This window comes from Ixodes scapularis, unplaced genomic scaffold (assembly GCF_016920785.2).
Source record: "Ixodes scapularis isolate PalLabHiFi unplaced genomic scaffold, ASM1692078v2 PGA_scaffold1__304_contigs__length_218370807, whole genome shotgun sequence".
NCBI classification, from domain to species: domain Eukaryota; kingdom Metazoa; phylum Arthropoda; class Arachnida; order Ixodida; family Ixodidae; genus Ixodes; species Ixodes scapularis.
Genome location: NW_024609846.1, coordinates 68,641,956 through 68,669,507, shown reverse-complemented (window position 1 = coordinate 68,669,507; position 27,552 = coordinate 68,641,956). Strand labels below are relative to the sequence as shown.

Below are 27,552 nucleotides of genomic sequence, written 5' to 3'. Positions count from 1 at the left end.
GTACCCTAGATCCCCCTGGTGCCTGCGCGCCTTTGTCCTGCGACTTATCTCCTGTCACCTGACTGCCCGACGCCTGCTGCTCGAAGGCGCCATTGAGCTGAGGTTCAATCAGCTCTCCAGCGTCGTCGAGCCCGCCTGCCAACAGGCCGGACTCCCGACCACCAGGGACCCCAGCCTGCAGACTGGTGGTTCGTCCCGCTAGAACTGACACTTCCTCCTTTCTTCCCTCGCTACTCTCACTCGCTCGAATTACCCCTTCCAGGCGCTCTACCCTACTGTCACACTCCCTCTTACGCTCCTCTAAACCCGCCTTCCATACTTCCCCCAGCTCTTCCGCCTGCTTCTCGAGGCCGACCCGCTGCTCCCTCTCATGATTAAGCTGCCTAGTCAGCTCCTCTACCTGGGCCTCGAGACCCACCCGCTTCTCTCCTTCTGCCTTAAGCTGGGCCTCAATCTCCCGAACTCTACCCTCCCATTCCCCAGTTACCTGCTGAAGCTTCACACAAAGCCGACACTCGAAACTCACCTCCGCCGCCACCTCCAGGCTCCCGAAACCCGTCTCCTCCAGGTAACACCACCTCCCACACCCCTCGCACTGCACCAACTCGTCCCCACCCTTGTCATGCCGACCCAAATCTAGACCCATGTCTAGACCGGGAACAAACCGTCCCTTCCCGCCAAAAATTCAAACAGAGCCTACTTTGCGAAACTAACGTTAACTGCTGCTGTTCAAACCTAATACTGCTACCGCATAGTCACTTCCAATCAACTCTCAAAAAAAGAGAGAGAAAAGAAGAAAAACTGGCACTTAGCTTCGGATGCTCGAGGAGAACCAGGAAACACGTCCGCTCACCGCAACTCAGTACGAGTGAGCATACAGGGCTTCCGAGGCGCCTCCTGGCGACAGATTTCCTTTTGGTGCCGCGCGCCGGCCGCCGCTCGACACACCCAACTCTCTAGCCACCATAGTGACAGCTAGTGACGGAGGTTGTCTCGCCTCCGGCCACGACGAGAGAAGAGGGTAACGAGGAACTCCCCTCTTCCCGAGAATGCCTTTTGTGTGTCGCAGAAGTCGCTATTGTCCCCCTACAAGATTAGAGAAGATTAACTCGTCACTCAAAATTCGTGTACAAAAGCAGCCGCTTCGGTAGCTGGAACGACTAGGCCATCCTCTCGACGTCAGCCTCGCCGTAGCTTTGCTCGTCCTGAGACGACCTACGTCACGATTGCGTTGGATGTCACGTGGTCTCCGCTGGGCCTTCTCCGAGCGCTTGCCAGAGTGGGCCGTTTATAACGAAAAATACAGCCACCAGGCTCAAAATACAAACGTGCGATTGTCATTTACGGATATTGTGGATCATATACAACCCATTTTCGAACACGGCGGGAATATTGCAAATTTCGTTGAAGTATCCCTTTAAATAGGTACGGAAATATAATTATTTTCCCTGTAGGAAACCGAGGTCATACGTCGGTGGTGGAATTTAGAGCTACGAACCGACAAATACTGAAAGGACGATTGAAACAGTCTCATGCAAAGGATTCGCTGCACACCAGGGGGGATGCGGATTGACACACCGCGCAACATAGCGCCAACACGTCTTTCCCTCCTGTTCACACCTGAAGTGTGGAGTAATGGATCCTATAGGGAGTATTCACTGGACGCCATATCTCTAGGTGCTGTTTAGAACGTATGCTCAGAACGAGCTCACATCAATAGGCTGCTAAGACCGGTACTCTTGATGGTGCGGAATGCACGTTGCAAAAGAACTGTGGAAGCTCGCCATCAGCACGCGCTCAGAAGTCGCGCACACAGCTATGGCCGCCAGTGGAGGAGGAGGAGGAGGAATAAACTTTATTATGCCCGTATATTGGTCTCTGGGTGGTTCCCTTGGTCCAGGGCCCCAACGCTGTCGGCTGTCAGCCTCGCCCGCCCGATCAACTTTAGTTGGTCAGCAGCAGACGAGCTGAGCAGTGCGGCTTCCCAGTTTTCAGGAGTGGGATCAGGGTGGGAGGGGGGATGTTAGGGTGAGCGGTGCAAAACCACGTGGTGTGAGTTAAGGAAGCATATTGCCCGCAGTGCGGACATTCGACTTTGTAGCTTGCAGGATAGAATTTGTGCAAGAGCGCTAGATTGCGGAACGCTCCTGTCTGGAGCTGGCGCCAAGCGACCGCGTCCTCTCTGTTAAGAGTTTTGTGTGGCGGGGGGTATTCACGCCTCTGGCCACGATGGTAGGCCCTGATTTCGGAGTACCTGTTTGGCACCGGAATAAAGTATGCACCTAGCCCTAGTAGTGACGCGGCGGCAGGAGCGGCCCGGAGGGTGCATGCTCGGGCCTCGGTGTCAGCACACCGATTGCCTTTCACCTCGTCGTGTCCTGGGATCCATATAAGTTCCACTGTGGGGAAGCCCTGTAGGTCTTTCTGGGTGAGGACCTTGAGTGCCTTCGGCGAGACACGGCCTGCTAGGAAGCGACGCGGTGCTGCTTGTGAGTCGCTCATGATGGTGACGTGATCTTCTTTGAACCCAATGGCCATGGCGATGGCGCATTCCTCTGCAATGGTCGTATTAGAGGTGCGCAGCGACGCCGTGATTCGGGTGTCACAACAAAATGTAGTCAAGCCATTCCGACAAGCATAGTTTGATTGTGAAAATGGTGTCTCCAAGTGATAAAAACATTAAAATGTTTTCGCGTACATGGCGGAATCTGAAATGGCAGAATGCATTTCATGGCGCCCATTTCATATGGATCTTGTCGGGAATGTGTACCGACACACAGTAGAACGCGCGCAAAAGTAGCTGCGGTGCACCCGCAGCCTCGCGCTTGTGTTTCTGACATCTCTGGCTCGCTCACTGCGGGCATCCAGGCATCTGACACCCTGACATCTGGCGCTTTTTCTGTCTCTCACGTGGCGTTCCAAGTGGCACACGACGGAAGGTTCACATCAAGCTGTTCTTGAACGCGTGTCGCCATCTGTACTTTATATTAAGAAACTACAATTTGCCGTAACTGAATGGGAAAAGTTGGAGGTCTTATAACATTTTTAACGTGTAATATATCAAAATGGAAGTTCTGGAAAATGTTATATCGAATGATGCTTCATAATTTAATGTCTCGTTATTTTGATTAGTTGACGTGATTCCGTTTTTATAACGCCATAAAACAATGTCATTTTAAACTTTGTTTTTTATTTTAAAATATATATTATCTGTACAGTTCGTTGCTTACTTTTTTTATTACATCCAACCAAACTCACACATAAATTATCGTGAACAATGGGACGTTAGAACTCGAGAAATAATTTTTTCAACATTAGAGACTGTGGTCTATTAAAAGATAAATAATTAAGTAACTAAAAACAATCGTAATTTTGAGACATTAGAGGATCGTCGAAAAACAGCTCTTTAATTTGACATTAACTCTATAATTGTAAGATACATAGAACAAAAGTTATAAGCCGTCAAAAAAACACCAAAACGTCATGCACGGTGGGGTTGCACCCTAATTACAGACAAAGTAATGACCTGTCAAAGTTGACCAAAAAGCGACCGGAGCGACGAGTTTCATTTTTTTAGAAAGCAATGAAATTCCTAAAAATATTTGAATACATCAAGTTATCTTTATAGTACCTATTAAATGAGGGGAAAAAGTTAAAAGGGTGTAGAAAAAGCACTAGCGCCAGCAGAGGGTGTCGAACGCGCGACGTGCGACGGCAGGCAAAAACACTAGTTTCTGCCACTGCGGCTTCTACGCCTCGCAACTCGAGAACAAAAAATCTGGGAAACATGCGGTTTGCACCCTCCTTCATTTGAGAAATGCCCCCAAAACACATATTTTTTTCTTCAAAATTAAAAATTAGACCCTTTTAGCCTGCCCGATTTGAGTTGAAACCACCCAGCTGCTGCACCTGGGTTTGAGCAACCGTTTGTCGTCTTTTTGAGTTAAAAGGTAACTGCAAAGAAAAAAAAATTGTTTTTAAACAGCCTAATTGGGAAAAGAATATCACAAAACAAATCTTCCGCGAAAAAACAAATTTTTTCTAGCAATATTTACACCACAGGACGTAATTTAGTCGGGGTCACAACTTATCCACATTTGAAACTCCCGCTCTTTTGACGCGCGCGGAATGGCTGATTTACGTCACTCCGTGACGTATAGCAGCCTCCACGTGACGTATAACACCAACTTTGTGGCGCGCAATTTAAAACGGACGAAATAGCAAACTAAAATCAGTCTCGCGCAATAAATATTGCTGTAAAAGTTATTGTTTTTGGCAGAAAATTTGTTTTGTGACACGCTTGTCCCAATTAGGCTGTTTAAAAATACTTTTTTTTCTTTGCAGTTACCCTTTAAAGGGGTAGTGAAACGAAATTTTAGCGCCGATCTTGTTGCATAAATATGGGCTAGGGACAGGCACCACCTCGGAAATATAAATATTGCGGTGTAAAACACAGAACTAATTTTAAACATAATTAAACGATTTCAAATTCTCATCTGGTGGATGGGGGGAAGTTCTCGTGACATCACTTGTGCCAAAATAGCAGCGCCGTTCTGCGGCAATACGGCGTGCCGGCAGGATTCGCCTAGGCCTGAACGCGTCTGCAAGCCTTGGCGGAGAAAGCCAAAGCGTAGTTGGCCACAGTGAGCTCGTTCTCGTTGCGGCTCTTTGCACGACACGGCCCGAGCATGCTTCTGGCACGGCCGGTATTAGTTGCTGCGAGTCGCGAGCTGCAAGCCGACGTTAAAAAGGATATGTTTGAACTACGAGGGTGTCAGCAAGAGCCACGCAAATGCCAAATACCTGTTCACACTCGGAGCGGACACGCGCGTTTGATCGAAGAGCTGGATTCGCTCTGTTAGACCGCGTTTCGGTAAGCGCTTCTGGACCGATCTTTTACGATTGCAACTCGATACTGACATGACACTCGGCAAAGAAAGGTTAGACCGACATCGCGTAGCTCCCACGACACTGACGTAGCGTCGAGTCAGAATAAAAATGGCATACTAATAACAGAGTGTACATACCGAGTTGCCAAGCGTTTATTTGAGCTCTATATCACACAAAACAAGGAGATAGAATCAATGAGAGTCCCTTTTCGACGACAGCGTTCGTCACCGCTGTCTCGGAAAACAAGGAGATTGAGATGACAAGGGGAAAATATTGACCTCTGAAATTTAGTTCAGGGATCAAACTACTCATCCGGTAAGGGTCCACAAGGGTCGCGCGGGCATATTCCATTCAGCAGGCCAGCCGGTCATGGACAGACGGTCTTGGCCAAGGACCGCCGGAGCAACGGTGCTCCGAGTCGATGTTGCTGCTAGGCCTACTATATTCTGCCGAGCTCGCTCGGTCGGCAGAATCGTGGCTGTTGTAGCTCTTCTCGTGTGTTTGTGAATCCTGCGTTCTTGATCGTCGTGGTCTATTTTAAGTACTCCTTCCTTTTTTCTTGCTGGTTGAAGTCGGGACGCACGAGAAGAGCACGAAGAAAAATAAATGTCCGTTGGTGGCCGATACCAAGTAACTGAGCGACGCTGTCGGCCTTGTTGATTTGATCGTAAAAAGTGCGTAAGACAGCTTCGGAGCTGTCGTAGGATTCTGTCGTAACCTGCGCAAAGGTTACGACAATTTCGTTTCGAGAGCACGGGTTTTCTCTCAAATTTGTCGTACGCACTTTTTTCGTCGTGAATTCGCTTTGAGAATCCGGCCTCAGAGCTGGTTTTGTCAGTGCTGCCGTGGTTGCCGACTTGCCGTGGTCCCGTGGTGCAGCGTGCGTGCAGCCCTTGCACATCTCAAACGGCCACGTTGTCACAGGTCGTAAATCGTCGACGCGCCACCAAGTGGCAACGCTCGTAACCACAACATTCACGCCGTAGCCTTTCCCGACCGGCACAAGTGACGTCACGAATGCGCCCAATATCCCAAGACGCATCGCGCTCTCCGATGGCCGATTTTTGAGCGCGCGCCCAATCGGGCCCATCAGGGTGAAAAATATAGCCATCCGTTCAAAATACAAACGCGCGATTATGATTTATGAATATCATTGATCATATTGAACCTATTTCTGACCATAATAGGTGTATTTCAAGTTTCGCTTCAGTATCTCTTTAAAGGGATACTTCAACGAAATTTGAAATATTCCCGTCGTGTTCAAAAATAGGTTGAATATGATCCACAATATCCGTAAATGACAATCGCACGTTTGTATTTTGATCCTGGTGGCTGTATTTTTCGTTATAAACGGCCCACTCTGGCAAGCGCTCAGAGAAGGCCCAGCTTAGAGCACGTGACATCCAACGCAATCGTGACGTAAGTCGTCTCAAGACGAGCAAAGCTACGGCGGGGCTGACGTCGAGAGGATGGCCTAGTCGTTCCAGCCACCGAAGCGGCAGCTTTTGTACGAATTTTGAGTGACGGGTTAATCTTCTATAATCTTCTAGGGGGACAATAGCGGCTTCTGCGACACACAAAAGGGATTCTCGGGTAGAGGGGAGTTTCTCCTTCCCCACTTCTGTCGTCGTGGCCGGAGACGAGACAACCTCCGTCACTAGCTGTCAAGGTTCCTAGACGAGCATTACAAACGAAGCGTTAGCGACATCCACCAGGTGCTCTTTGTTAATCGTTTAATTCGTTTTAAAATTCCTTTTCGAGACTTTTTTAACAAGATATTGGTACGTTCCATGTGATACTGCTCTTTTGAACACATATAGACCAAAAAAATGAGCGCCGAAATTTCGTTGTAGTATCCCTTTAAAACATGCATGCAACACTGTCCAAAATAAATGTCTAATAATTTTAACTGCATTTTTTATGTGTGGTTTAGTCATTTGGGCATAAAAGGGAACGGCTGAGGGGGTCCGACAGGCTGAAGGGCTTTGATGTGCTGACGGTGTCTGAAGTGCGACAGGGTCCCATAACGCATCAGGGCATGTTACTTTCAATAGGGTGGGATCAAAGCAGTGACTCGGGGTAGAGTCGCACCGCGAGGTTAAAAAAGAGCAATGTCGGGGACAAGTGCAAATAGGCATTTTTTACCAAATGTCACACGAAAATCAACAAAAAATGACCGCATCTCCACGCGGTGAATGATGTTAACTGGGGTGAAGCTCTGGTGATGCTGATGATACTAATTTTATTGTTCATAGATAGTGCTTATTTTTTTATTGCTCATAGGTAGTGCTCAGTTCCGGGTTGCGTTTCGACTTCATTATTCCTGCTTTATGGTCAGTGAAATGCAGAGCCAGTGGTTCTTCTAGCGGATCAGCTTGGATCCGCTAGAAGCCGTGCGAACGCATCTCCACCGCTTAAGTCGACGGTCCATGTCAGAAAAAAAATGTGGTATGGATCGTGGTTATATACGCAGTTCAGCATTTGACCGTAGCGCCCTCTCGTCTCTAAGCGTTGAGCCAATGCATGCAAAGTTTAACATGATTATATACACAATTGACCGCAGCGCCCTCTCCTGTATAGACGTTCAGGGGCTACATGCAACGTTTCATCCATGACATCCCCAGCTCTTGAGTTACTACATCTGAGCCCCCTACTCGTCCCGCAGTTGTGGCCGAGTGGTTAAGGCGATGGACTAGAAATCCATTGGAGTGTCCCCGCACAGGTTCGAATCCTGTCGACTGCGCAAACTTTTTTTTCTTTTTTTAAAACAGATGGGATGGCAATCGATGTGAGCACGGACGCCGGACGGACAAGGCTAGACCCCAAGGAGCTTTGCCCCTAAAAATGTTGTGCCTGTTAATTAGTATGCCGGCTTTGGACTCGACGCACTCCATTCTGTAGCAGCATTCCACGTTGACATATAACATGAAAGGGAGCGGATGATCCCTAAATGGACCTTTTGCAGAAACATCGGTTCGAGAGCAACTGGTTCCAGTACCCTCTCTTTCTTCCTTCTGGCCGAGCAGAGAGGGAAGATGGTTTCGTTGTGTCGACTTCGGGGCGGAAGATTACGCACGATGGGGACAAAGGCGAGTTTGGGGGAGCCGTATTTAGGTCACAGCGTCTCAATGGGTGAACAGGATGTAGCTGACGTTTTGGGAGTGCAACGGGTGGGAGAGGCCTCGCGCGCGCGTTGTTTTCTCGCCACTTAGCCTCGACCCCAGTCGCGTGTCTAGGTGGCAGCACATATTCGCCAAGAGGTCCATTGCACGTTTTACGCGTTCTAAATCGTAGCGCACTCAAAAAAAAACATTCCAGGCTTCAATTTTCTCCATTGCACACCGTTTCTACATTTGGCATTTGTTTTGAGCGGGAATGGCTGCCAGACCAATCAGTCACCTCCCTCTTATAGCCGATTCACACGGCGGACCGAATGCGCGATTTTCATCCGAAGACCGTGTACCACCGTGACCGTCACATCACCGATTCCTGCGATCTGCGCCTCGCCCACGGACACGCAGACTGATAAAGTTGAGCTATTTTTTCCCTCACAGATTTTTGGCGAGATTGACTTGAAAAGCGTTTAGTACAATGTTTTCTTGTTTGGTTTTTTCAGATGATTAAAACAAAAATGGCACATTGTCATGTTTTGCACGTTCGCAGGTTCATTTTGTTGAGAGATTCTTGGTTCCACACGTGAAACTGAAGAAACTTTGTCCGGCTGATGCGACGGTTACCATAGTCCTCCGGGTCCATGTCAAGAAGCTCCAGTCAAAACATTGCTAGCACGCCGCGATAATTCTTGCACGTCCAATCAGGGTTTCACCGAGCAAGACCTTTCTTGTGGCTCAGGTATGCTCGAGTGTCGTGCACGAGCACGGAGTGCGTGAAGGCATCTACCTCCAAACGACCCTCCGCAAGCCCAGAACTTCGTCACTTTTATGCCGAACCCTTCTCAAGCAGGACCATGCCTGTCGCTGTCATGCCTAGGGTTAGTAAAGCTAGTGGCGCTCTGCGCAAAGCCTATCGCTATGTTTTGTCTCAATCTGTACGTAACAGCGGCATACGATTCTTTATCATGATAGCAAACATTGATTTCTCTCTTGGACAACGGTGCCACGGTGCGATGTTGGAGTTTCGCGGCACTGTGGAGCGGCGAACAGGTTCGGTCCGTCCTCGCTGGCATCATGTGGATGCGCTTCGGAGACTGACAAACCACGGACACGTCTTCACATGATCAATCCGTCCAGCGGATCAGTCCGTCGTGTGAATCAGCCTTTATCACCTGACCTGGCTCTCCACACATGGGTACGACTGGGAGCTTTATGATGTGGTGAGAGGCGTATGACTGGTCAGAGGACGTACCTTCCACTGCAGTCTCAGCTTAGGTGTGAACAGAGTATAGCACATGATTATACATAGCTCATACATAAGGTCACCCTGAATTCTGGATAACTCAAACTTTGGCCCGTCATCGAGCTTCAGGCTTTGGCTGGCACCCCGTGAAGCGGCATCAGTCTCGTTAGGCCTACAAAGCTTCTCAAGGTAGCATGTAGAGCAGTCCACGTAGACTCGCCCCATCGAGCGCACGGGCGTTGTGTACACCAATGCAAAAACAGAGGCAACACAGGCACCGTATTAAGCAGCGAGAAGAGCACACGATACACGGCAGATTCAAATCGCAGAAATAAGCGTCGTGTGCACATTTCAGAGCAGTACTCAAAACAAAACACACCGTGCCATTTCTAAACATTTTATTTCCAAATCAGCCCATAAAAAAAATGTTCAGAAAAGGTACAAGGCAATAGAAAAAACGTACAAAGAACACCTCGGCATAATATACCAGACACCATCACCAATCCTAATGTTTCGGTGGATACTCCGCGATGGAAGGAATCAGTAGAGTGAACTCGCGTGCAGCAATAGCCGCCATATAAAAATGCGAGACAAGACAGAGCGTGAGAAAAAAAAAGCTTAAATATGTTATATAAAACGCAGACGACATTGCTGCTTACACGGAGAAGCCAGAGCCCAGTAAAAACGGCTGACAAGTTGTTTTTTTTCCTTTTCTTTTTTTGGAAGGCTGAAAAATGGCACTTTGATTATGAAATGAAAAACATGCACACACACGAAAAAACAAAAGAGCTGCACCGATGATTGACGTGGGGGAAAAAAAATCCTGTTGGTCCTTACTTTAACGAGATAGGAAAGATGTGCACGCCGACACGGCAGAAGAGAAAAGAAGTCAGACGAAAATGCAACGTACAGCAAAGCTTCCATCGAGGCAGTACCGCGGGTGATCCGTGTGTGCCGCGGTGCCGTTGAAGAAAAAAAAAATAAAATAAAAAGAGGTGCCGGCTACCAGTTCCTTTTTCCAAAGGGAAAAGCTGCTTCTTGAGTGTTTTCCCATGTGCAACATGTGTCCGTGTGAAGTGTGTCTCGATTCGTGCGTGTGCCCGTGTGTCTACGGTGCATTTGTTCCTGTGACAAAAAAAAAGGCGGGACGGCTAGGAACTCGACACGAAGGTACAGACATGAGCAAACAAAGATGCTGTCGTGAATGCAGTAGCAGGAGGCGTGGTGAAGCTAAGGTCCGGGGCCGTGATTAATTTGCTGTCGGACTCCTGCTGGGAACGGGGGAAACGGGACAAAAAAGAGAGCTGCGTGTCAAGTTCCATCTCTTCCACACTTAACAATTCAAGGCGGCAGTCAACCCCAATGGATGTCTATTTTCACACCCATCTTAACTTGAGCACCAGTCAAACCAACTTGAAGTGAGCAAAAGAACCTCCAGTTTAGATGCTCGACCCTTCTGAAGAACACATCAAACTGAAGCTGTTTTAACAGCGACAAATCTATGCTCCGTTTCATACTTGGTGTACAACGCTGCCGAAGCTGCTGGCTCGTGCCGGCGTCTCGATTTAACGTTTGATTTGCACACACTCTTGTGGATATAAGACAGTATAGTTGGTGACAGGTTAAAAGTTCAGGAGAAACTGCTCCTACCTCTTTCCACTTTAATAAAGCAAACACCGGAGAAGAGACGACCTCCTCCCCAGCGTCTGTTCTACTAAAGTGGATGGGGTGGGAAAAGCTGTCCCTAAACTCTTGAACAGTCAGCTACTATAGGTGAAGCCATGCACTCGAGTCAGTAGCTTTGACTGTGGCGTACTCTAAGCATGAAACGGAGTATACCTCTCAAGAATACCAGTAGCAAAGCAACTGAACTGCACTTGCAAGATAAAAGGTTGAAGGATCACCTAAGCACTTCTTAAGGGTTGTGAATGTGAATGCATGCGAGCCGCTCGTCTGCTCCCTTATTTCGCCTGCTGCGTACTTTTCGTCGTCGGCCAGCGCGCGCGTTCTCCTGGACGCACTAACCTTGGACACTCCGTGTTAACGGCGCGCTGACGGACATGCAGCGCCTTGGGGTGAGCGGTCGTTGAAACTGACGTGCAGCGGCCAATAAAAGCCTCGTCAACGTGCGTCAGCCAATGGGAATGAAGCCGAAAATCCATCAGCTTTACTCCGCTCCTTTGGGATCGGGGAAACTAGGTGTCGTTGTCTAGGCTCACTTGGAGAAAGGATTTAAGGTGATGTTTGGCACGGCTCACTCCATGAGACAGTTAATGCCTTCGCATTAAAAAGGAGCATGCAACTGCATTTTCACAGTTGTGTTCTCACCTCTACAAATATAATAAAGTGGTCTGTGCTACATCACCACCTTATTTGTATATGAGACAAGAGTGTACAACTATCAAACCCAAAGTATGATGCAACCACCGAGGAGCAGCCAATATTAGATGCTCTGTGTAGTTAATTCTTACAAGCTGACTGTGGGCTTTCGTATGGGCACGGCCACTTGCTCTTCATGTAACGGTACATTATTTCCACCTCCTCCCCCCCAAAGTGTTTGAACATATTAAAATACTGTGATCTGTACACATATAATTTTACTCATACAAGCAGATTCCTAAAAAGCTTCTGCTTTTTAAGAATCTGCCTTAGAGATACAACCCTAGAGCTCTAAGCTTACCTCCAACTAGGCTCGAAAAGGTATTGAATACTACACAAAGCCACCTAAAGCGAAAGACACACGCGTAAAAACCCAGCGATGTTGCTTCCTCGCAAGACGTGCGTGGAAAATATCCAGCTCAGCTGATCGGTGCAATACCTCATTCTGTTGCTGCGCATAGATGGTAATGACAGATGCTGTCGTTAGGCATCAGGACGCAGCAACATCGCTCAGACTTTGTGCATGTTTCCCACTTCGGGCATCAAGTGCAAACATCCTTAGTTCACATCCTGCTCCCTGCAATGTTCTTTATTTATTTATTATACACCTTGGGGCCTGAAGGCATTACACAAGGGTGTATTACAAGAACAAAAGAACATGGAATACTAACACAACAAAATAAGCCCTAGCACATATTTGATCTCAAAATTCCACTGGATTTTTTCATCTAAGTATTTGTCCCTCTCCACTAAAAACAAAAGGTTTTCAGTCAAATCTAAGTACTTTATTTATTTGACTACACCTCAACCTTACTTTTACAGTCGTTCTTTAGTAGTATGGATCGACTTGCCTTTGTAACAAAAACAAAATTGACTACAAAAGTGCACAAAATTTCTTTGCCCACTGAGCAATCGAGATGTTTGTTGGCGTGCATTGGCATTGCATTGGCGTGAGCAGCCCAAGTTGCTCACGCCAATGCAAACCAGCGATGGGAAACGGCAAGAGCACCGGTGCGAAGCGGAAAAGTTTGACGTGAGTGGTGCAATGCAAGTGCCACAGTGTGAAGGCATGCAGTTGCCCGTTCTGGAAGTTTGAAGGAACTTGCAACCAGCACAGTCAATGAATGAGTTTTAGCTAGAGTGACAGACCTTCGTTAGAATGTTCTTTTCAACAATTATTAAAACTCAAGGTCGACCTATATTCCAACATCTTTTTCATTACTTTCGGCGAATGCTTTAGTATAGGGGTCAACCTACGTTCGGAGTTGGCCTATACAGTAGTGTCTATAATACGGACCTCGTTAACACAGATACTCTGATAGACAAACATTCCCGTAGACAAACGAGGTAAATACAAACATGCTTGTCCCTTTTCTATAAACAACTTGCATTATGAACAATTCGTGGGAGGAACAGGGGTGCACGCATTAATGAGACACGACAGTACGCAGAAAGAAACAGAAGGAGAGGAGGAGACGAGGGCGTGCGGCGACGTCGGATCACCGAGCTTTGATTGGAAGCATTAGCGGGTAGACGCGGAAGCTAGCTGCCTTCATCTCTACCCGCTAATCCTTCCAATCGGCGATACGACGTCGCCGCATGCTCTTGTCGTCTTTCCTCCCTCGGTTTCTCTCCGTGCCAGACTAAATATGGCACGCTCCAAATGTAAATGCACCACCTCCACCAAGATGCCCCATGTCATCGACAAAGGGCACGCACGGAACTGGAGAAGTGGAGAGGAAGCTTCCCTCTGCTAGAGTGGAAAGAGGTGGGAGGAGCTTCCCCTGCACTCTTGACCTGTCACAGACCATGGGTGGTATCAATAACGCTGGCCAATCGGGGCTTTCTCACCCGTTGACGAGGGTCTCCTCGCGCACCACCACGACCGTGCGCTTCTCGCGCACCACCTCGATCTTGCAGTCCGTGAGCAGCTTGTCGGCCAGGGCCTCGTGGTCGGCCGGCAGCAGTTCCTCCAGGTCCAGGGACTTGAGGTCCCCCACCGTGCTCGTGGTCGTCGTGAAGTTGGACTCGTTCTTGGTGATCACCAGGCTGCTGATCCCACTGCGGGCAGACACGCGTCGCAAGCACCAATTTAAGCTCCCGAGCATACACCTCCACGTACGTAGCTACGTGTATTTCCATACAACAATTTGTGACTAGAATAACCTACCCCACATTGATCAACTGTGCAGAGGAAGCTGCGTTGTTTGGAATTTGTTTATGTTAAATATGTTGTTTTTCTTGCTCTCATGATAAGCAGTGCCGACCATTTGTATTTATTTTTTTTTGTAATATACTCGACCACAGGATGAGGACGCCATGGCATTTCTTCCCGACGCTCGGCCCCTGGCACGTCCTCCTTGCCTTCCACAGTGCTTCGGCTGCACACGCACACTCAAGGCTCGCGAAAAGCCGAATTGTCGTCGAAGGTAGGAAGCTAGATGCCGTAAACTTTTTTCGAACCTGAGGTTCAAAGATCATACCAAGGCGTTAAAAAGGTCCGAAAATGTTTCGAAATGTTGTATTCATTGCATAAAACATTTATCGAGATTTTCAAACTTTTGAATTTTGGCACCAAAAAATTTGATTGTTTTTTAACTTTTGGATTTTTTGCGCCTTGGATTTCGACAATTTTCTAACTTTCGAACATATATGCCAATAAATTCTATGAATGTTCTAACTTTCGAGCCTGCCAAGTTACAAAGTTTGATGAACTTCGAACTTCTAAACAAAAGTTTGACAAAATTCGAACAGAGTTCACTCCCATAGGTTCATGGCATCAATGCGTGAAGTGCAGTGGAAATTGCGCCGGAGTTCTACTTAGCTGATCGTGCCACAAACAACTCATTTTAAAGCGATGAATAATCTCTTTGGGGTGGCCTCAGCCTCATATCTCGACCATACCTTTTTCTTTCAACATCCGCACCAAGCCTCTCCCGTGCACAACTCCGTAAGTCGCCCCAAGGTGACCTGCGGGCCAAGAGATCCCTGAACTGCAGGCTTGAATTTCAACTGAGGCACTATGCTGGGGGCGTCCTTCAGTTTCCCCGATTTCCTCGAGTAAGCAACTGCTCGGTGAAAAATGCACGCGGAGCGCAACGTTGATGCGCTACAGCGAACGCTGGGTCGGCGCTTCCTTCGTTATCATTAGTAAGCACCTGCTTACTAATGAAAAAGAAAAGTTCCAGGCGGCAACAATGTGGTTATAGCCCAATAACGCTGGTCATGACCTGATCAGCTCTCTTTTTGGGGGCCGGGCTCCCCGATTTAGTCTGGTTGCATTCTACTCAACCTTGACTTCTGTCGAGTGCTGTGCTTGTATCCAGAGTTTTGATCATCCGACGGGTCGTCCCATCAAAAATAATGCTCGGAGCAACTCAAATATTTTTGGGAAGTCCAGATGATTTTATGTGCCTGCGTTGTCCTTAATATTTAGTTGTCTCATGCCAGCATCGGATTCAGCCAACATTTGATCGGACTGCTACTAGTTTGCAAAGAGGTAACAATTAAGTTCGCCTGACCACCTCAGGGCTTTTCTATATACCACTCAACCAGTTCGGAGCTTGTTTCCTATGTTGCCACAAATAACAGGTAATACAGGCGTAAGAGAAATGTGTAAAGTTTTCGGTAAAATTTGTAGCACATTTCGCGATATTTGTTTAGATGAATCCATAAAAACCAAATTTGAAATTCTGGAATTTGATTTTTGTCCATAAAATTCAGACTTCGATCTTGAAATCGAAACTTTCAAACTTTCTTAACCCGTTACTCGAAGAAAAAAGTCTATATCTTGTAAATGTCAAAAAATTTTAAATGTTCGAGCCCAAACTTTTATAAACGTTGACATTTTCTAACTTTTTTTAATTCAAACCTGAATGTGGATTTAAAAAAGTGAATTTTTCGAATTCGAACCTTGTCGAGGTTCCAAACTTTCCACACGTGTCAAACTCGAAATTCAGGAGGCTCACGGCATCTCTAAAGACAACCGAACCTCCTTCCCCCCGATCCCATCACGTCAGCGACTACGGCGCGAACCCTCCTCAACCAAAAGTGTGAGCCCCTCACCTGTCCGGTGGCGAGTCCAGGCCCCCCTTGTCGTCCTCTCCCCCTTCCGAGGACTCCTCCTTGGGGGACGCAAGCGGGGGAGAGGCCGCCCTGTCCAGCTCCAGCTTGGCGGGGGTCACCGCCCTCTCCTTGGCCCCCTCCTCGGCAACCTCCTTGGGGGCGGGAGAGTCAGCCGAGGTCCCGGCCTCGGCCCCCTCGACCTCCCGGCCTCCCTGGGGCTCCTGCGGCTGCGGGGGCTTGGGCCGGGCCCCCTCGGGCAGGTCCACCTGGCAGCGGGGTGCCGTCATGCGCTTGGCGGACAGCGAGAAGCGCTCAAACTCGCACGGAGAGCTCAGGTAGAAGCCCTCGCCGTCCTTCGTGAACACCAGGCTGCTGATCCCGCTGCGGACACGCGGAGGCAGGGAAAAGCGTGTTGAGGAGGAAGAAAATCCACACGTTGCAAAGACCCCAGTCGCGAAAGAAGTTAGATGATAAAATTAGAACTTGGCAACTCGACAGCAACGTATGAGAAGAGTCAAAAGTCGGGTAGGAATCAATTTGAAAACCTCGTACGAGTCTATGCGCAACGAGCGTAAATAAAACAGCGCAAGCAGGACATAGGAACAAGTGACAAGGGAAACCTCATACAAATTTGAGGTTTTTAAATTGACGAGAATAAATAAAAAGGTGCAGAAAAGATACAAACACAGCGCTGTTTCTGTGCGTCTTCCAATTATCCCCGTGTCGTTTCTACACTGTTTTAAAGAGAAAATCAAAAGATCCTTGAATTCAAATGAACTGTAAAAGCTGTAATATAGACAGCTTAATAGTTATGTCTTTAAGATCAACGTACAACCTCGGTTTTCTGCAGGGAAGATAATCCTGTTAGTGCTCCCCACTCCTAAGCTGCGAGAGGAGTCAAGTTGCGGCAAGGTAAAATGTGGCGAGGATATAAGAAAGCAGAAGGCGGGCAAAAGTGGAGAGCACGAAGTGTACGTCGGCCCTTAAGTTTTCGTTCAATCTTATTAGTAGGTGCGTCGTAAGAGCCAATTAAAATTTCAACGTAGACCCACCCGTTGCGGCGCATCAAGGGTGGGAAACCACAAAAGCAGAGAAAAACTAGCAAAAGTGACATCATCAGCGGGGTCACAGGACCCTTGCTCGCCGCTAAGCTGACTCGGATGCCATCTATGACATCCTGACACTCTGGACAGATAACAGGCGGCAGACAAGATCGCCGCATGCACAGTGGCAATTGCTGCATATATTTTCCAAGTACAGTACAGCCTCAGTAGTAAGAACTCAGTTTATTTTAAATCCCGGATAATTCGTAAAATTTCCACGATCCAGTGACTTCTCATGAAGGTATGGCCGGATAATATGAGCGCTCTGCGCATGCTTAGCCGGTTAATTCGCCGATTTGGTCTTCCAGGTTCAATTTTTAATTGCTAGGTGGCACCACTTGGCGTCCAGATTCGGCAGAAAAAACAAATGTGGCGCGTGCCTTCACTTATTCGTTTCCTGTTTGCTGGTCTATGCACTTAGTGGTCCCTCTGTTTTTTGGGCCTTGGGCAGGTTGGGTAAGCCTAGTTGCTCTTGCCTCATGTGGAATTGATGATCAGTGTCAGTGATCGTCATTCTTGTCGCTGCGCCGCTGTGGTTCGGGCCGTTACAAGGTGCACAGGCCAAAGATGCCCAAATATAAATCTTTAACCATGAAGCAGATTTGCCTCATTGAAGAAGGAAACAAATTCGATGTGCTCAAAAACGACGCTTGCGGAGAAGCACCAGGTGCCTATCTCCACACTTTGCACCATTCTGAAGAACCAAGTAAGGATCATCGAGGCGTACAGCAAGACTCACTCTGCAAAGCGTTCGCAGATTCGATTCCCCACATACCCAGACGTCTAAGCCGCCCCGATAACCTGGCTCCAGTATGCCACCGCAACACACCTTCCTTTTGACGGCACGATTTTGCGAGAGAAGGCCAACGATTCAGCTTTGAAACTTGGACATGAAGAATTCAGGTGCAGCAATGGATAGTTTTCCCACTTCAAGGAAAGGAACAACTTGACATTCCTTACGGTCTGTGGTGAGAGCAGCAGCGCGGACAAGAATGTTGTCGAAGATTGAATAAATCACACATTGGCTCCACTTCTTAGCAAATACAGCACAGAGGACGTCTACAATATGGACGAGGTAGCTCTTTTTTACAAGATGCTTCCTACAACAACATTTGCAGAGAAAGACACCGACGTCAAAGGACAAAAACAACCAAAAGGTAGGATCACAGTCTTGTTCAGTGCAAATATGATGGGCGAACACAAGCTGCCCCTCCTGGTCCTAGGAAAAGCAGAGAAACCACGATGCTTCAAGAGCGGTCGGCTTTCACCAGCCAATGAACTCTTCTACCGACACAACAAAAGGGCCTGGGTCACAGCAGCCATCTTCAAAGAGTATGCGAAATTCCATAATCACTAGTTTGCGGCAGCAGGACGAAAAGCTGTTTTCGTCGTTGATAACTGTCCAGGCCATGGTGGCAATCAGAACCTCAAAGCGACCAAGCCGGTCTTCCTCCCACCTAACCACAACGTTCATCTCGCAGCCAATGGGCCAAGGTGTTATTCTTCATACGCGGAAGATCTATCACCACCACCTTTTGAAGCGAATGTTGCTCTGCTACGACAATGGCAAGGGCTATTCTATCTATCTTCTCGGGGCTATAGACCCTTTCAGGCAACATTTCATGGGCGCCGCCATCTTGACGTCACGTGACCCTGCCGCCATAGCCGCCCTTCAGTTTCTCGCCGTTCCTCCGCGTTGTGTGCTGCACCGGCAACTACCGGAGCTTTGTTTTCGCGTTCTTTTACGTTCCGCGTTGAAATCATACGTTTTCTTTAGGTCATTTCGATATTTCGGGCTTTCATTTAATCATTTGATATCTATATTTCAACATAGCTCTTGTATTTTCTTATTTACGAAATGGAATCGGACAGCGAATGGATCGACGATACAAGATTATGGCTTCAGAGACCATGTAAGTTCATCCCATTCTAACGTTTTTCTCGCTAATAAAGGGCAGTCAACACCATTGCGACATATGCAAATTTCAACTGACGCACTAAGGCTACCCAGTCATGCTTCTCGCTGCATGTGCGCGCTCGTTTCCGTAAAGCCGACCCGCATGTAAGCGATTTAGCGTGCGACGAGACGAGCGATGGTGACAACGACGAGAGTCAGCGACGAAGATTTCTCACTGTCGCCTGTTTCATCGCTCGGTTTTTTGGGTTACTCTTCTAGAAAACGTCGCTCACAGTCTTGGTCGCTTGCTCCCGTCGCTTCCGTGCGGTTTGCCTCGTCGTCCGACTGCCCGAGCGACAGCGAAGCGGGTCACCGTCGCTTGTCTCGTTGCTCGTTGAATCGCTTGCATGCGGTTTATACTTAATATCGAGACGCCAATGGTTCAATGGTGTGTGCATGGAAATTATTTGAGTATAAACCGCATGTAAGCTATTTGGCGAGCGACCAGATAAGCGACGGCGACCCGCTTCGCTCTCGCTCAGTCAGTCGCGCGTCGAGGCAAACCGCATGGAAGCGACGGAGCAAGCCACCAAGACGGTGAGCGACGTTTAGTAGAAATTCCAAAACCGAGCAGTAGAAATTCCAAAACCGGGAACAGTGAGAAATCTCCGTCGCTTGTCTCGTCGCACGCTAAATCGCTTACATGGCGGGTCGACTTTACGGAAACGAGCGCGCTCATGCAGCGAGAAGCACGACTGTGATAGCCTTACTGCGTCAGTTTCAATTTACATATGTTGCAATAGTGTTTACGGCCCTTTATTAGTGACAAAAATGTAAGAATGGAATGAACTTACACGGTCATTGAAGCCTAGTAATCTTGTATCGTTGACCCATTCGCTGTCCGATTCCATTCCATAAATAAGAAAATGCAAGAGCTATGTCGAAATATAAATATCAAATGATTAAATGAAAGTCCCAAATATCGAAAAGACCTAAAGAAAAACCAAGATTTCAACGCGAAACGTAAAAGAACACGTAAACTAAGCTCCGGTAGTGGCCTGTGCAGCACACAACGCGGAGCAACGGCGAGAAACTGAAGGTCGGCTATGGCGGCCCGGAAAGCGCCCGAAGGGCGCGCCGACTGGTGGCAGCTCGAGTAACTGACTCGCTGAAAGCGTCTATATGCCTGATCGTGTATGCATGGAAACAGGTGAAGGCAGAAGTCATAAAGAGGTGTTTGGAACACGCTGTATTCTCGAAGGAACGACCAACCGTGGAGCAGGAAGATACCGCAGATACTGCCAGTGATACTGCCAGTGTTGTCCCTGGGATTGACAAAGAGGGAGAGGAGCTTTGCTCTTGCATTAAGGACAGTGACAGTGAGTCAGTTAGCATGAGGTTCCCAGACTACTTAAATATAAAAGAGAATGAGCAAACCTGCCAGCAGACCTTGAGAGAAAAATCACCGACATTGCAACAGCAGAGGTTGACGACAATGATGAGCCGCCTTGAACCCTCGTTCTAGAGGAAGTTGTACAGCCGCTGAATGTCGTCCGCAGCTTTGTGGAATGCAACGGCGATGATTCTGTGATGTCGCCCCCTTCGCCAACGCGCTCACGTCGAACTAAGCCTAGTTAGCCTTCTTGAAAATATGACGTTCGGCGCCGCTAACTACAGACTGCGGCAGTCCCATATCGACTACTTCGGGCGATCTTCTTTCGTTTTGATTCTCTCGTTTTGACTACTCATTTTGAATAAAATGTTTCCTTCAAGATTCAAGGCTACGCACACAATTGTTTGCCGTTTTCTTTCGTTTTCGGATAATTTGGAAATCCGCTTAATTCATATATTTTTCACCGTCCGACCGACTTCAAATTAACAGGGTTCTACTGTAATTAGTTCCAAAGTTTTGAATTTTGAGATTAATGTCCAGGCATCGTTTTCAATTGTTTCGGATAATTAAAAAAAAAAAAAAGATTTTGACCTCTCAGTGCCCTTTTAAGGACAATTCGCAGACGAGTGACTGCTCATAATCATGTGCCTCGAAACCTCTTAAAACCTCTTACGACGAGAGAACCGTAGCCGCAGAAACCCCAGTGCTCTCATACATTTCCCATTTTTTTTGGCGCATTTGAGCTTGCAACTACCGCAAAACCTTCGCTCTAGCGACGTGCAGTTCCAGGGTCACAACATAGATGGCTTCAGCAGCGTGCCCGAGTGTTTTGATGCGTCCTCTCTCCACGAGCGATTTTAAGAGGTTTGAAGGAACCCAGTCCTAAAGGGTCGCAAGCGTGTGGAGCCGCGCAGGGCGGGCACCCACTTGATGTCCTCCCTGCGCAGGCACGCGTCCACCAACTGGCGCCGGAGGTCTGGGAGGCCGTGCAGCGCCACCTCCCCCTGGTTGGTGAGCACCGCCAGGCAGAACTCCACCCGCTCAGGGTCGCTGCGGCTGGGGAAGCGGGCCACCGCCGCCTTGCGCAGCCGGGCCCCCTCGTGCGCCGTCAGCTTCAACTTGCCGAAGGGCTTCAGGCTCGGCAGGGTGAACACCTGCGGGAAAACGGCGTTCGGGGGACGCGCTTCGATGGCTTTCACCCCTCAAGTGGGGTGCTGGTTTTAGAGCGCAGCTCTTAGGGGCCCGTTCCCGGCTTGAGCGGCGTCGCCGTCGCCGTCGGCGTAACCGCGCGGTGCATTATGGGTAAATTTCCCCGCTAAATCTAGGGGAAAAAATTTCCCCGCTAAATCTAGCGGAAAAATTTCCCCGCTAAATCTAGCGGAAAAAATTTCCCCGCTAAATCTAGCGGAAAAAATTTCCCCGCTAAATCTAGCGGAAAAATTTCCCCGTCAAATCTAGCGGAAAAAATTTTCCCGCTAAATCTAGCGGAAAACTTTCCCCGCTAAATCTAGCGGAAAAAATTTCCCCGCTAAATCTAGCGGAAAAATTTCCCCGCTAAATCAAGCGGGAAAATTTCCCCGTCAAATCTAGCGGAAAAAATTTTCCCGCTAAATCTAGCGGAAAACTTTCCCCGCTAAATCCTGGCGGAAAAAATTTCCCCGCTAAATGTAGCGGAAAAAATTTCCCCGCTAAATCTAGCGGAAAACTTTCCCCGCTAAATCTAGCGGAAAAAATTTCCCCGCTAAATCTAGCGGGAAAATTTCCCCGCTAAATCTAGCGGAAAAAATTTCCCCGCTAAATCTAGCGGAAAAAATTTCCCCGCTAAATCTAGCGGAAAACTTTCCCCGCTAAATCTAGCGGAAAAAATTTCCCCGCTAAATCTAGCGGAAAATTTTTGGTCACGTGACCCGGGGGTCACGTGACCTGGGGAGTCACGTGACCCCCTCCCGAGGTCACGTGACCTCTGAGGGGTCACGTGACCTCTGAGGGGGCACGTGACCCCCGAGGTCACGTGACCCCCCCCCCCCCCCCCCCCCCCCCCCCGAGAACACGTGGCCCTCAGTACCCTCCCCTCCTCCTCCTCAAGAGCTGCGCTCCAATTCGGCGTTACAGGGAGTGGTAAACGGCTTTCACTTTTTGCTTTGTTTGTTTGTTTGTTTGAACTAGTTTATACAGTCGACTCTCATTAATTCAAACTCTCTTAATTCAAACTTGCGGATAATTCAAACTAACATGCAGGTCCCATCCTATGCATCTCTATGGGAGGGAACTCCTGGTAATTCAAACTTTCCTTTATTCAAACAAATTTTCGGTCCCCCTCGAGTTTGAATTAACAAGATTCGACTGTATAATGCGATAGAATAACACATTGCAACCTCTTGCGCTACAGTACAGAAAAAGGAAAACGCCATTCATTTCTACACGGTTGATTGTGAACGACAGGTCATGAAGACGAGTGTTTTATAAGTGGATTTTGAAAAAAAAAATGCAATTCCAAGCTTGGCTTGTAAATATCCGAGGTTTTGGTGTCACCACATGTGCACTCAGTTCTGAGTCACCTTCGCCGCTTCGCACGAAGGGACACGAAAATTAAAAAATTGTAGAGCCCTTCCACTTCACTTGAAGATGGAGGAGCAGCGAAGCTGTTATCTTCACGTCCAAGACAATGCCTAGAGGACGACATCTAGGACAACCTCAAGGACGACATCTAGGACGACCTTAAGGACGACTTCTAGGACAAACTCAAGGACGACGCCTAGGATGACCTCGGACAACTTCTAGGACGACCTCGAGGATGACGTCTAGGACGACCTCGAGGATGACGTCTAGGACAACCTCAAGGACGACTTCTGGGACGACCTCGAAGACGATACCTGGTACGACCTCAAGGACGATGCCTAGAGACGATAACAAGGGATCAGGACCTCACTATCTAATAATGCCAAGGAAGGCTGACTTAGGCTGGTTGCCACCTCTTTGTTTTCATTTATTCATACTTGACCCCTCATCGCTTTTATTTATTCATACTTGACCCCTCTTTTTGTTTTTATTTATTCACACTTGCCACAACCAATGGAAGGTCTTCTTCCGACATGTGAGGACACATTTTTTCCCAGACCCTAGCATATAAGAGCCTCACTATAAAAACAAGATTTTTCTCTAAAGGTCTTAGATGCTTTTTTTAATATTGTTTATGAAAAAAATTACCTTCTTTTAGCAATATTTATGTTGCCAGATACAAGTTAGGTAGGGGTAGCCCTGCTCTAGACTTTGCCCCTGTCCATAATGAAAGGTGCTTAGCCACTCAAGCACCGTTGCTCAGCTCCGATTGGTTGGACAGACGATTGACATGTGAAATACTTGCTAGAAAACTGTTTCTCTGTGCCGTAATAGCACTGGAGCGTGCTAGTGATGTGACAAGAAGAGGAGAAAGACGGCACGCTCCAATAGATTTCCGCCCAATTACCCGAGCATCAGAGAGACTGCTGGGAACATAAGTACAGGCGTCGCATGCTGCCGTCTACAGCAGTTAACTGTTTGAAGCAAAAATCTAAAGCAAATGGCACTTTGCACAGGGATTCCTCAACACCTCATTCTGGTTTAGTTTGGATATTTTATATGGGGAAGGGAAGCGCATCTACCTACGCCCCCGGCATTCTCTTGGGTGCTTGGGTAATTAGCGAAAGGTAAATTCGTCAAGATTAAAATTACTTTCTCGGTGTTCCAATCTTGTTAGGGAGTACAGCTTCCAGTATAAATATTCACTAAAGACAGCCAAACAGACAACTAAACAAACACAGCACCCTCACTCCACATCAGAAGAGCAGCGAGACGAGAGAGAGAGAGAGCCCACCTTGAGCTGCTCTTCGGAGCAGATGAGCACCCTCTGCGGAGGCACGAGACCCTTAGGCTCTTCTTCGAAGGCGTCCGAGATCGGGTAGCCACGCCCGTCGATGATGTGGATGGCTATCACAGGCGCCTTATGCTTCAGGTGGATCTCCTTGCCTAGGAGGGAGGCCAAGACACGGCCTCAAGCACTACCCCTTCCCTGACCCTTCTCTGTAGCCTAACCCTCGTCAAGCGTGGAACGAGAGCTCACCTTTTCTAAGAGACCGGTGGGGGCCGTGTACGCACTACTACGAATCGAGTGGCGCAGCATCGTCCTTAGCTTCAACGCCGCAGAAAGAGCCGGTACGTGGTGCGTCTCCCCAGCACTGTGAAAGCTACAAATGACGATGCAGTGCCATTCAATTCGAGCTGCCATTTGTACACCCCCATAGTGACCGACGGAATAAAAAATGGAGCGGCGCTTCTTTCCAAAGTTCAGCCTCCGGAACAAGCTCATTGGCTTCTCTAGTGCCTTGGGTGTGCGTGCAGGCTTGAGGCTCGAGAGACGAGAAACCGAAAGGCCTGCCTCTTGTTCTAATCTTGTCGGTGATTAACTTCTGGTACAAAGTCTCACTGAAGACGATCCAACAGCTGTTGCACACAAACACCAAATTTGAGAATATAAGGAAAGGTGGCCCACAGCCGTACACTTGGAGTCTGGCCAGTAGGTGTGGCGACAAAGGCGCTGGAGAGGAGAAAAGCGGAGGAAAGAGGGAGCAAAGAAAAAACGACTGCCATTTTGACGCAACCCGCTTTAGGCGCAGAGCACTGCCGAGGCCATGCGCCATCTGCTACAGGTCGACATCTTTTTCGCCCAAATAAAAGTTTGTGGTCAAACGCCGAAAAAAACTTGATTCATTAGCTTTTTAAGGGGAGGCACTCCCTTGGAGGGTCTACTTTTTAAGTATTTGTGCCAGGTCAATGAAATTTTTAGGGTATGTTAAACGTCAAAACTTAGGAGGCTACACCAACTTTCAACCGAAAAGGTTTATTTTTTGACAAGTTACAGCCTTATTCGTTGAAAAAAATGTACATGTAACAGTGCCAAAGGAAAAAAACTATTGTTTCAAAATATGAATAAAAAGGCACAATTTCTTTGTTGGGATATAACGCTGAATGACTAAACTAATCGGTAGTAGGCTTGAAATAATTTTTAAGGCCATATTTCACGTAAAAATTAACTTTCAATAATGGTATGAATTTTTAATTTTTTTCTCGTTTCACAAACGTCAACATTTTTGTGTGAAGAAATAACAATTTGCAAAAAGTAAGCCCATAGCCGAGTTCTCCAGTAAATTTCATGCCAAAAAAGGCATACATTAGACTTGGGGGCGCTTAACTCATCAAACAATAGTTTTAAAGCTGTGAAAAAATGGTGAAAACATGAAGCTGAGAAAAACGGGTTTGAAAGTTCGAACAGCGTTTTAGTTTAGATGGGGCTTGCCATTTCATCTAAAATGCTCCAGGGGCATATGTCACTCCTTCCTCTGCACGGTCCCTCTGTGCCTTGGCCACAGCTTCCACCTTCCTTTTTTTGTGGGACATCTTGGAGGACTCGAGCGCTTTCACTTGGGCCTTCACAACCTTCATCTTGGTGGCCCTCTCTCCGTATGACGCTTGGTAGCTCCCTGGCTGTATGCCCATTTCCAACAGAGCTTCCCGATTCGCAAGGACGAGCCACGTCACGTGGCTCATCCTAGCGAATCAGAGCTCTTGTTTTGCCAGCTTGACCAATAAGAGCGTGCACAGCTATGTTTTCTACGGGGTTTTACGGTCTGTGAGCACGATATTGCGAACAATACTGCGAACAGAACGAAAGAGGGCGAGACGCTCATTCCAACAAGGGGGGCCTGTCCAAGCTAGTCCTAAGAAACGCGGAGGGAGCGCGCTTTGAAAATGGCACATTTTCGTAATCGGCTGCGTCGTTGGCGCGCACGTGCGGCCGCCAGCACTTCAAAAATAATTTATTTCGGAGTAAATACTTTACTTACAGGAATAAAATTTTTGGACAGCATTCTTTATGAGTTGTAAAAGCTGGTCAGCCTATTTTCCAAAAATGTGACTTTTTCGAAAAAAATCGCGATTCCTAGGCTGTGCCTCCCCTTAGACCCACTGATAAAAAAACACCATCCTTTCCTTGCCAGAGCTTACGAAATAAAGGGAAAGAAGCGAAATTCGGATGTCGATCCCATGCATTCCATGGGGCGAATGAATGAGAATGGCAGCCCTCCCCGCTCAGCTGGGAGCAGCCGAAAGTTGATGCGCATTAGCTCGCGCCTCTCACTCTGCGCCGCAGGCCGATTGGCTCACTTGGGAAGGAGGCGTTACGGCGGCATATCACTGACTGGCCAAACTCTCCCCATATACGGCTACGAGCTAGTACAATCTAGCCCAACGAAATTTCACAATAAAAGAATGGGGCGTCCCAAGAGTCGCTCCTGGCGCGCTTGTGCCAACAATGGCCGGATGCTGGACGCATACGGAGCGTTTTCTCAACCGCCCGTTGTCGGTTGAGAAAATCTACTCACCCAGCGCACAATGGACAGCGTCCGTTTCCCGCTTGTCGCCGGCGGGGAAGGCGAGGGTGTAGACGAAGATGGCGCCCGCATTGGTACCCGCCCACAGCGTCGGGGTGGTATTCACACCTGGGGAAGAATGAGGGCAGCCACAGTGAGTATCAGTGCTCATTCCCTCCTTTTCCTTCTCTGTGAAACTAGAGTTCTTGATGTGTACTGGAAGAAGCGACGACAAATGAAAAAAGTTATTGGCGAACCGCAGAAAAGAGGGGACCTAGGAATTACTTGCACATACAAAGCCAATAGTTTCCAGACCAGAAATTCAAGTACACTCAACACCGCTAGCATGAAAAGTCGTTGGCAGTTTTCTCAGTTTTTTCTTTATTGAAGGACTGTCATCAAAACTACTACCATAATATCCCAAGTCATCACCCACCCCCCTGCCACCTGAGATTTGTAAAAAAAAGTAGGCTGGGCCATGTCTCGAGAGGCAAGCAGAAAAAGAAAAAGCTAAACAAAACACCTTTTTTTTTGTACATATCCGGCGTCGCTGCGCAAGAGATACATTAAACTCAAAACTCGTATTAGTTACATTCTTTTATGCAAAAAAAGCTCACGAAAGAATGTTTGACTATAGCAAGGTCCGTTGCTTCCACACGCGCGATGAACACCGCCGATCATCACACAGCACGAGTGCTTGTTCTGTGAAAGCATGTTTCTTACTACGCTATGTTCTCTTCGTTAGGAAAAAAAGTGATGCTGGGGGACGCTAGGGAAGCAAGAAAGCTGGCGATTGCATATAAGAGGAAGAAAGGAAGAAAAAAAAAAAGAGGCCACATCTCCACATGGTGAATGATGTTGATTGGGGCGAAGCTCTGGTGGTGCTGATGATACTGATTTAATTGTTCATAGGTAGTGCTGATTTGTTTTTATTGCTCATAGGTAGTTCTGAGCTCCGGGTTGTGTATCGACTTCGTTATTACTGCTTTATGGTCGGTTAAATGCAGAGCTAGCGGTTCTTCTAGCGGATCAGCTTGGATCAGCTAGAAGCCGTGGGAATGCATC

At 47.9% G+C, this 27,552-nt stretch overlaps 1 protein-coding gene across 4 annotated transcripts in view; it reads right to left on the bottom strand.

Moving 5' to 3' along the window:
- Positions 1 to 9,627: 9,627 nt before the first annotated feature.
- LOC8034934 (lethal(2) giant larvae protein homolog 1) overlaps positions 9,628 to 27,552 on the bottom strand; it is a 60,849-nt gene continuing 42,924 nt past the window's right edge. The window contains exons 18-24 of one of the 4 annotated variants that reach the window (XM_040213450.3): positions 26,500 to 26,616; positions 23,937 to 24,088; positions 21,011 to 21,237; positions 15,691 to 16,071; positions 14,530 to 14,595; positions 13,477 to 13,686; positions 9,628 to 10,517 (exon numbers count right to left, since the gene is read on the bottom strand). In XM_040213450.3, the coding sequence (XP_040069384.2) occupies positions 10,496 to 10,517; positions 13,477 to 13,686; positions 14,530 to 14,595; positions 15,691 to 16,071; positions 21,011 to 21,237; positions 23,937 to 24,088; positions 26,500 to 26,616 (1,175 nt within the window). In that variant the 3' untranslated portion in view covers positions 9,628 to 10,495. The remainder of the gene's footprint in view (positions 10,518 to 13,476; positions 13,687 to 14,529; positions 14,596 to 15,690; positions 16,072 to 21,010; positions 21,238 to 23,936; positions 24,089 to 26,499; positions 26,617 to 27,552) is intronic. The other 3 variants (XM_040213451.3, XM_040213452.3, XM_040213453.3) reach the window with 3 other exon arrangements.